Here is an 8,715-nt window from a genome sequence, read left to right on the forward strand (position 1 = left end):
AGCTTGCTGATTTAGGGTGGGCAACTGACTCTCAGAGACAGGGGAGAGGGGAGGAACAGAGGGGTTAGGGAAAGACAGGGTGAGAGGGGATGAGAGGGTGGAAGACAAGAGAGGGATGAGGGAGGAGAGGATGGGAAGAAAGTAAAGTAAAAATAACAGTATGAATGTAATAAAAAATGTTTGAGGATATATTATCAACATTAAAAGTTCTAACGTGGGAAAAATGCTCCAAAATGTATAAAAATCGGAATCTTTATTAAAATACTTGAATATTTAGAAAGCAGAGGGACAATTTTCCCTTTTTATGGGTAACCAAACCATCTGTGCTACAGCAGGTCGAATCTCATCATCCGACCAGCTGACAGCGGCTAACCAGGCCTGTTCAGACTTTCTGAGAAAACCACACATGCTCTACTGTCCTTCGCTTTCTAGTGGTGTCTCAAAGAGCAGGCTCATCCAGTAGTGTTTATTAACCTTATAGAAAAGGTTTGACTGCTGTGAAACAATGTTCATTAACCTTGGCAACAGCATTTAGGGAAACAGTGTGTAGCTGAGTTTCTGGTCCTCTTGCTGTTGAACGCTACGATGTCTCTCAAGCAACCCTCACAGGGCTAATGTTCTGGTACACTGTGGGGCTGATGGTCATGCGTGTTTTTGTGTGTCCCTGGAGTTTGCATGACTTTGTGCTTGCAGGATGATCAAAGTACTTTCCTTTTGAATGTGCCGATCTGTTTATTGACCCGGCAGGGGAAAGGCTTGGGTGGAGATTTAAGCATGTTCACACACACGACGACATGCAAACAAGCATGCACACAGAAACGCACCTCTAAAAGGGTCCCTGGCATCGTGACATTTTACATTTCATTTAAATCCATGAGGGATTACATCCCTCCTGTTAGGAAGGAAGAGAGGGGAAAAAGCACTCATCGAATCCATTAGTTTTGAACATTTAAAAGACCATCTAAGATAGACTGATGGGCGGATAGAGGGTTGGGTGGGTGGGTAGTGCCAGTCATGCGAAGTGGGGACTGTGTGGCACAGCACAAGTCTGTCCTAGATTAAACAGCCACTCTAATCCCCCATTTCTGCCCCCAAATTGGTTTTCCCTCAATCTCAGCCTTACCATCCTAATGTGAGAAAAAGAGAAGTAGAGCTGAGGCAATATAATCAGCACGTTAAAAAGCTGTGAGAGATGTAACGATAAAGCAATCGAACGGGTGATTTTAAGGGGAGCACGCACAGTTTGATTGGGGTCAGTTAAGGCTTCTTGAAAGCAGGCTCAAATGCAAACGTTCTTCAAATGAAGCATTGCCGAGTTGTAGTTCTCCGTCCATTGTGCTGCTTGATAACTACGTCCAATAGTCCTGCGTAAGCAACTTCTGACTCGCAACTCCAATAGGGCCCAGTCTTTTAAGCCAACATTTTATCCTTCCACAGCACCATCTTCAAACCAGGAGAAGAGGCACAATGGCTCAGACTCCGTCCCCAGTACCTTGCACTTCGGCTGGGCTCGCGGCACACTCTCATTGTTCCAGCTCCGTGTAGGTCTCTGGATCTCGTTATGGAGTTTGCCTGCGGCTCTGGCGAAGCTCGTCTCTTTCTTTAAGTAAACTAGTAATGGCCGAGCGTATGGCTGAGGTCTGGGGATCTGTGGGTTCCTTCTCTAAGTAGAGACTAAAGTGCTGGGCGCCTAAGGTCAGCAGGCTGTCTGGACTGTATCCCTGGTGACCTGAGCGGAGCAGTCTCTCGCAGGCCAGTGCCAAGTTCTTGTCCCAGTTTGGAGGGTAGTCTGAGTGGGCCTCCACAATCGCCTTATACAGCTGCACAGCAAAACACACATACATATACACACAGAGACACACACAGAAGCAGATGTTAAAAAGCTTTTTCTTGTGCAGCACTTAAATCTGCCCCATTATGGTAAATGAGAGAATTGTTGCATGTTTGTTGAGGTCAGACTCACAGTGTAAGACAGCTCATAGAGGCGAGCTTTCCCCTCTCCCTGCATCCCTTCTGCCAGGTCAAACAGAAAGAAAGCCGTCTTCATCCTGAAACAAAGCACGCAGGCTCAGGGCTAAGTGCTGGATGGATGAGCCATGCAGATCCACACTCACAGACACACCACTCCAATGGAGTGATTTATGTAGATGCTGCCACCAAATAGAATGTACATGTAGATGCTCTACCACACAAGACTGGTTTATGGAGATGTTCTAGAGAGCTAGTATGCATCGTGACGCAGCTTTTTTCTCAGAACACTAAAGTATACAACCTCTCCAAGGAGAAAAACTAACGTATTTAAAAAGAAACTGCACTGTACCTGGCTTGCCACATCTCTTCATTAGCGACATGCTCCCAGGACGCAGGATGGAAACTGTTTACAGATAAAACAAATTCAAAAAATCTTTATGTAAACAGCTTGAGGCGTTGGCTTGTGCACAGTTCCACTAACTTTAAATGATTATGTATGTGAATATATTGTTCCCCTCGACTGTGCAGGTTTTGATACACTAAACATCAATGTTTGCTGCATAAACATTAAATGACTGCACAACAATACCAGCTAGCACATTAGACATGGAGTAAAACCACATCTCCCTTTCTTCACTTTGTTGACTGTAAACACTTGACCTCTTCTTCAAAAGAATATTTTAGCAGGGTTTCTAAACTAATATTTGGCTTGCGGGCATCGGTGGACACGCTTGTCGAGAGGGTGCGGGAAATAATGTCACAGTATTCAGTCGTGGATATCTGAGTGAATGAAGGGCTGCTGGCTACAGCAACAGAATATGGAGCTTTGACTAATTCCACTTTTGACACAGTTATTGACAAAGTGCAATAAGAAACTCATTATTTTTCATCTTCAGCCTCATTTCAGATTGCTGAAGGCCTAATGTCTTTCTCTGGTTGAATACACAAAAGGCTGGATCACAGCATGGAGAACAGAGGACAACCTCACTGAGGGAAGCTCTGTGGAGTCTAAGGAAGAGTGAGTGAGAAGACCACAGAGAGACGGGAGACGACGAGATGTTGGAAATGAAATAACGTGGTGAGGACTCACTCGTTGTTTGGAACAATACGCAATTTAAGTACAACATCCTGCTATTTGAACCTCTTAAAACCAGCTGAATTCAGCCTTTGGGAACTCACTGTGGAGCTAAACCAGGTTCAAACCCCGGGACTTTATTTTAAATTCTAGTCCCAAAGGATAACAAAATATGCCCAACTGAACTTTAGAACAATATGTATAAGATTTCAATTTCCATTTGGTGCTGCAATAAAGAAAAAAAAGCAATGCTTTTTGTGTTATTAGAATTCAAAGATCTGACAAGTTGATTTAATCTATATTATTTTCAAACAGTGTGGAATAGGTCAAATAAAGCTACTTAAGAGGAGGGAAAAGGAAAAGGGTATGTTTAGGGGTTAAACACATACCTGTGGGCAGACCTTAATGAGTCTGTGTATGAGTGTATGTACCTGTTGTGTGGTTCACTCCAGTTGTAGATGTTGCGCGTGCTGTTGGCCCACCTTTCAGGGTGGAAGTGCCTCTGAACCGGCACCAGGTAGTCACACACACCCAGGGGCCAACGAGAGAAGCTATGCTCCCAGCTGTGGTCTCCATCAGGCAGCCCAATGCAGGCAACCACATGCCTACTGCAGAAAAACAAACAGGAAGAGACCTCAGAAACATCCTCAACTATCATCCATACAAACACCCCCCTTTAACCAGGTAACTAATGAAGATGAGACACAGAAACATCATATAGACCTTTGTTCACTATCTAGCTCCCCTCCAGTCCTGCAACAAAATGGTCAGGCCCGCAGGGTTAATCCCACAGGTCAGTGTTGCCCCACTGAGAGACGCATGTTGGCCTGGCAAACACTGCCCCCTGGTGGGCTTGGTATTAACAGGTCTCCAGCCAGTTCCTGGTTCTCAATTCCTCTTGGAGTGATGGGAGCAGGAAGCAGTGATGAGTCCGCCAGAGACAGTTTAACCAAATCAAAAAGATTAGACGACTTCTGTAGTTCATCAAACTCCTTTTATGGCCTGAACAGCTGTACGGGCTTATCTCCTCTCTGCACTCACAGCTGTGTGGACCATGATCTCTGCCTCATTTGATCACACACTTGTTCATTTGGACCATTGTTGCCATCCCAATTCACTCTCTCTTAATTTTACACTCTTCTATTCAACCGTTCAGACCACCCTTTCATTCTCTCCAGGCGCTCTCACTGCGTCTCGGTGACTCACTGTATGTTGTAGGACAGAAACTCTTCCAGACTGAAGGTGTCTTTCCCCACAGGGTGGAGCGGGTCCCACCAGCGACCAGGAAAGTTCACCCCAGGGTGGTGCTGCGCCAGCTTGGCCACATACCAAGAGTACGTCATCATCTGAAAAGAAGATAGAGAACCACCAACTCAGTTCAAGTCTTTGAATCCATGTGATGTGATCAATTTACTAATGAAAGGCTTTAAACACAATCTTAGTGGCTTTTATTTGTGGTTCTGGGGTTTTTCTTTTTTCACAGAAGAGACTAAATCTCAAATAACTTTTTTTTACATAACGTCTATATTCAATCGATCCATCCAGAAAATTATGATTTTAAAGAGATATAAATTGTATCCGGCAAATATCAGTGTCAAAAATATCTTATAGACGGGAGAAAAAGATCAATTCAATTGAATCCTTCTTAATTGACAATCAAAAGAAACTAAAGCAATGTTTCCATTAATTAAAAGAAATGCAGGAACTTTCCTTTTCAAAACAATACACGCAATGAAACTATGTTTTATTATATATTGCTATTTTAACACATACATGTGTAATTCTTCTTGAACTTAACTGTGTTTAAAGGGAACTTTTAAAATTCATTGGATTTTGGTTTTAAAATAAAGCTGTTCTTGATGATACTAAATTCTTACTTGACGTATATAACATTAAAACTTAAATGAGAACTGCTCAGCAAAGACAAAACAGTGGAGAAATGAAAGCTCTGACCTCCTGGTCGACCAGACGTGCGTCGGGCCGCACGCCTTGGCAGTAGTGTAAGTAGCGCAGGGAGTTTCCGGGCAGATCCCCTCTGGTCAGGATGATTGCGTTGTTTGGGATGGAGGCCAGAAGCTCCCTGCCGAACCTCTCCACCACGCTGTTTCTGCTCTGATCGCACTCCCTGAGGATTATCAGCACATACACAATCACACTGTAAAGTATAATCAAAACACAAGTTGTGTTTACTGGAACTTAAAAAGAGGCTTGAGTACATCTTTACCCCAGCTTAGAATTGTGAGGGATCTGTACAAATGTGCGTACGTGAGTGTTGGTAGGTTAGCTTTCAAGGTGCTCTGAGGGGAAGTTGTCAGTGCCCCCGCCCCTTCCACTCTGCAGAACGCTCCGGCTGCCTATCTAATCGTGGGGAGACAGGTGTGATGGGTCTGACAGCACAGGCCATGCTCCCCTCTTGATCAAAGCCGCTCAGTGATGGCTGTCTGGCACTCCCAGCACTACGCTGGTGTAATCTGCCTCCTCGGACAGCTAACATCTCAGACTGAGCTCTGTGAGTGGAATCTATGTGCTAACCGTGCCTCTCTTTAGCCCCTACCATGGGGTGAGCAGGGAAAAACCTGACATGTGGAGTTCAGACCTGCGGTATGAAGCGCAGAGGAGAAACAAATCAGGTTGACTCAGGGGAAACTTATGCATGGGGATTTTAGAAGGAGTTTTTATTCCACTTTAACTTTATAGCAGAAGTATTTATTTTAGGAAACATTTGGCTCTAGTGAAGTTACTACAATAGGGATGCTGTAAAGTAAAACCTATTATACTTATAAATTCAAACTCCAAAACAAGAGCAGTTTGAAAAACTAATAGAGGTTGAAATCAAAAACAGCCTATAGAAGTTCATAACAATGCAGCTACAATGTGTGACCATTTTGAGTGTAATGTAGAAATAGATTTGTATAATTGTCTTTGTAAGTGTATGAATGCTCTGCTTTTAATTGAACTTGTGTTTCTAATCTCTACACTCTAACAATGTTCTGATGTTAATGGACTACAAATGTATGTTTTTTTCACACCCAAACAGGAATTTGTTCCACTAACAATACTCACTTGTGATTGGTGTGCACCATATGTGCCAGCAGAGCCATGGTGAAGACCCAGCCTGTGGTCTTCCACAACCCCCCCCGGCCCAGCCTCCTCTCCAGCTCGGTGTGTGTCCTGCTCAAGCCGAGGCCTGCCAGCACACACACTGCAGCGTCGCTCTGAAGCCAGAAACGCTCAACCTGCAAGCAGAGAGCGAACATAAGAAAACTGTTTCCTGTAGTCTTCTTTAGTTTTTAGTCTAGTCCAGGGTTTACTACTGGATCGGGATCAGCATCAACATATTCTGCTATTACGGTGCTCCTATTTCAAGATCTAGTACTGCCTGCTGTTTAGACATTTCTCAAAAATGAGTTGGAATTGCAACTCAAATGCATTAGTGTGCTTTTCAACCACTGTATGTAAATGAGAAAACTGTGGAATCAGACAGAAGATGTCAAACTGAGTTAAAGTCTCATAGCTCACCACTCCAAGCAGGAGGGGTCTGCTGATGTCCAGGTTTGCTCTCCAGGCAAAAAACAGTGAGTAGACAACCATCATGGCAGTGAACAGCCAGGACACAGAGCGACACGTCCTGGGAAAGGGAAGGCCAGTTATTCAGTTTAGAAATATTGTTCATATATTCATTTTCATTTCATTAATATTGGGCAATATTCTCATGGACTGGCATTTACAAATATTTAGTCGAATGTAAAAAATATATAATTGAGTAACGGCCCGTCCACACAGCGGCGTGCGTTGAAGCTTTAACGCTTCTGCCCATTCACTTTGAATGGGGTGACGTCACCCATCGCCGAACTGCATTGTGGGAGCAAAGCGTAGCTTTTCTTGCGGTGCTCGCTGCAAAAGTTGAGCAATGTTCAACTTTTGAAGCTTCGACGGAAGCGCCAGCCAATCGAATCATATGCCAGTACAAGCTCTAGCCAATCAAACCACTGCTTGTGTGTCCGGGGCGGGAGATTCAGGTGGTTGGTTGTTGGTCTAGCTTCAGACCTGTCCGCTGGCAAGCGACAACGCACGCCGCTGTGTGGACGGGCCGTAAGTCCATGAAAACATTAATGTAGGCATGGAGATCACAAGCCCAGGAGCAAATGTATACACCAGCCAGCGTAGAGGTGTATGATTGATTCTCTAATGCAGACTGAGTCATAATGAGCTGCTGCCAACCGCTGAATCACAAACTCATTAGAGTACAGCTGTAAAATGGACTAAAAAGAAAAAACATTGCCATTGTGGCATTAACAAACCATCCTTTGAGCCTGGACGGACACGTTTAAGCTCTACTTTTCTTGCCCAAATGTAACTGATGGCCACAAATAAATATTGTTAATATTCTGTTTTTGTAAAAAGATAAAGTAAATTCAGTTATTTTCTATTAAGACAATGTTCTCGTACAGTTGACTCCATGTAACAACATTGGGTAAATTAGCATTGGCATGGCTTCCATTTGGCATCCTATGAAATGACCTTGCTTTTTTTCATCAGTGTGAGTATACAGCCAAGTTTATCAAAGGGCACCCCAGGAGAGGGGGAAGCGGGGGGGGGGGAGCGATGATCTACAGCGCCTCAGGGCTTCACTAGGCTTTATCAGCTCCACCCCACAGACCCCAGAAAAGGCACTGCTGTAATGATGACTGGATCACATACAGAGATATACAAGCAGCGATTTACTTTCACACAAGCTCCCTTGATTTGAATGTGGAGCGTCGCGACAGCTTGACAGTGAGGTGCCTCAGTGTTTTTTTGTGTTCTCTTTTTCTAAGATCAGTATTTTGTCAGTGGTTTTTGTTCCCCGTCTCTTACTCCAGGGGATTAGATGTTTGGTTGAAGCAGCTGTTGAGATGTGTGTGACAGAGTTTGGTGTTCTTTATGCTCATCCTACCTGTCCCATGAGGAGAGGAGAAGGCCTATTCCAGCTAGCGCCAGAACAGGAAGTGAAAGGTCTTTCAAGCAGTGGTCCAACTGGGCCCTGCACACACACAAACACACAGATCATATATATGATGGACACCAAAGACGAGCTCAATAACTCCCCCTACTACTGAACTCAAGGACACCAATTATTAAACGCTCTCAATCCTCTATCAAAACAAACTCCTTGGACTGTGCGCTCCTCCTTTCAATCGGATTGACAGATACGAATGACTGTGTCATCCCCCCCCCGCTGCCCCATCCTCTCCTCACAGTGCCTGTCAGTCACAGAGCGCTTGCTCAGAGCAGAGAGATAGTTTCCTGCCTCTTCCTTAATACCCATCTCTATTTGACAGCTTATTGAGTCTCTATATCTCCCAATGTACACTATGTGTGAACGTGCTCATGAGCACGTGTGTGTGTGTGTGTGTGTGTGTGTGTGTGTGTGTGTGTGTGTGTGTGTGTGAGCTTCTCCAGCGGGTTTACGTCTCCAGTGTGACATGCCTGTCATGTTCGCCTCTCTTCCCCATCTTGAAGGTGTGCTTGTCCATCAAGCAGCAGGGGTGATGGGAAGGGGTGGGTGCCTGGCAGAGGGGGGGCTGGTAGTGGGGGGTCTTAAGACTCACATGCACCCCCCATCCCGTCAGCTGGAGAAAGATACCAGGAGTGGGATGACTGCGATGGTGGTGGTGGTGTTGGCGGGG

General features: G+C 44.8%; 1 protein-coding gene across 2 annotated transcripts in view; it reads right to left on the reverse strand.

The window, feature by feature from the left end:
• Positions 1-176: 176 nt before the first annotated feature.
• Positions 177-8,715, reverse strand: part of tmem260 (transmembrane protein 260) — a 24,104-nt gene continuing 15,565 nt past the window's right edge. The window contains exons 8-17 of one of the 2 annotated variants that reach the window (XM_010774336.1): positions 7,983-8,069; positions 6,566-6,674; positions 6,110-6,282; positions 5,000-5,171; positions 4,253-4,392; positions 3,478-3,654; positions 2,321-2,374; positions 1,964-2,048; positions 1,548-1,820; positions 177-1,462 (exon numbers count right to left, since the gene is read on the reverse strand). In XM_010774336.1, coding sequence (XP_010772638.1) covers positions 1,560-1,820; positions 1,964-2,048; positions 2,321-2,374; positions 3,478-3,654; positions 4,253-4,392; positions 5,000-5,171; positions 6,110-6,282; positions 6,566-6,674; positions 7,983-8,069 — 1,258 coding nt within the window. In that variant the 3' untranslated portion in view covers positions 177-1,462; positions 1,548-1,559. Of the gene's footprint in view, positions 1,821-1,963; positions 2,049-2,320; positions 2,375-3,477; positions 3,655-4,252; positions 4,393-4,999; positions 5,172-6,109; positions 6,283-6,565; positions 6,675-7,982; positions 8,070-8,715 lie in introns of both variants that reach the window. The other variant, XM_010774335.1, reaches the window with a different exon arrangement.

This window comes from Notothenia coriiceps, unplaced genomic scaffold, assembly GCF_000735185.1.
Source record: "Notothenia coriiceps isolate Sejong01 unplaced genomic scaffold, NC01 NC01_scaffold00013886, whole genome shotgun sequence".
NCBI lineage: Eukaryota > Metazoa > Chordata > Actinopteri > Perciformes > Nototheniidae > Notothenia > Notothenia coriiceps.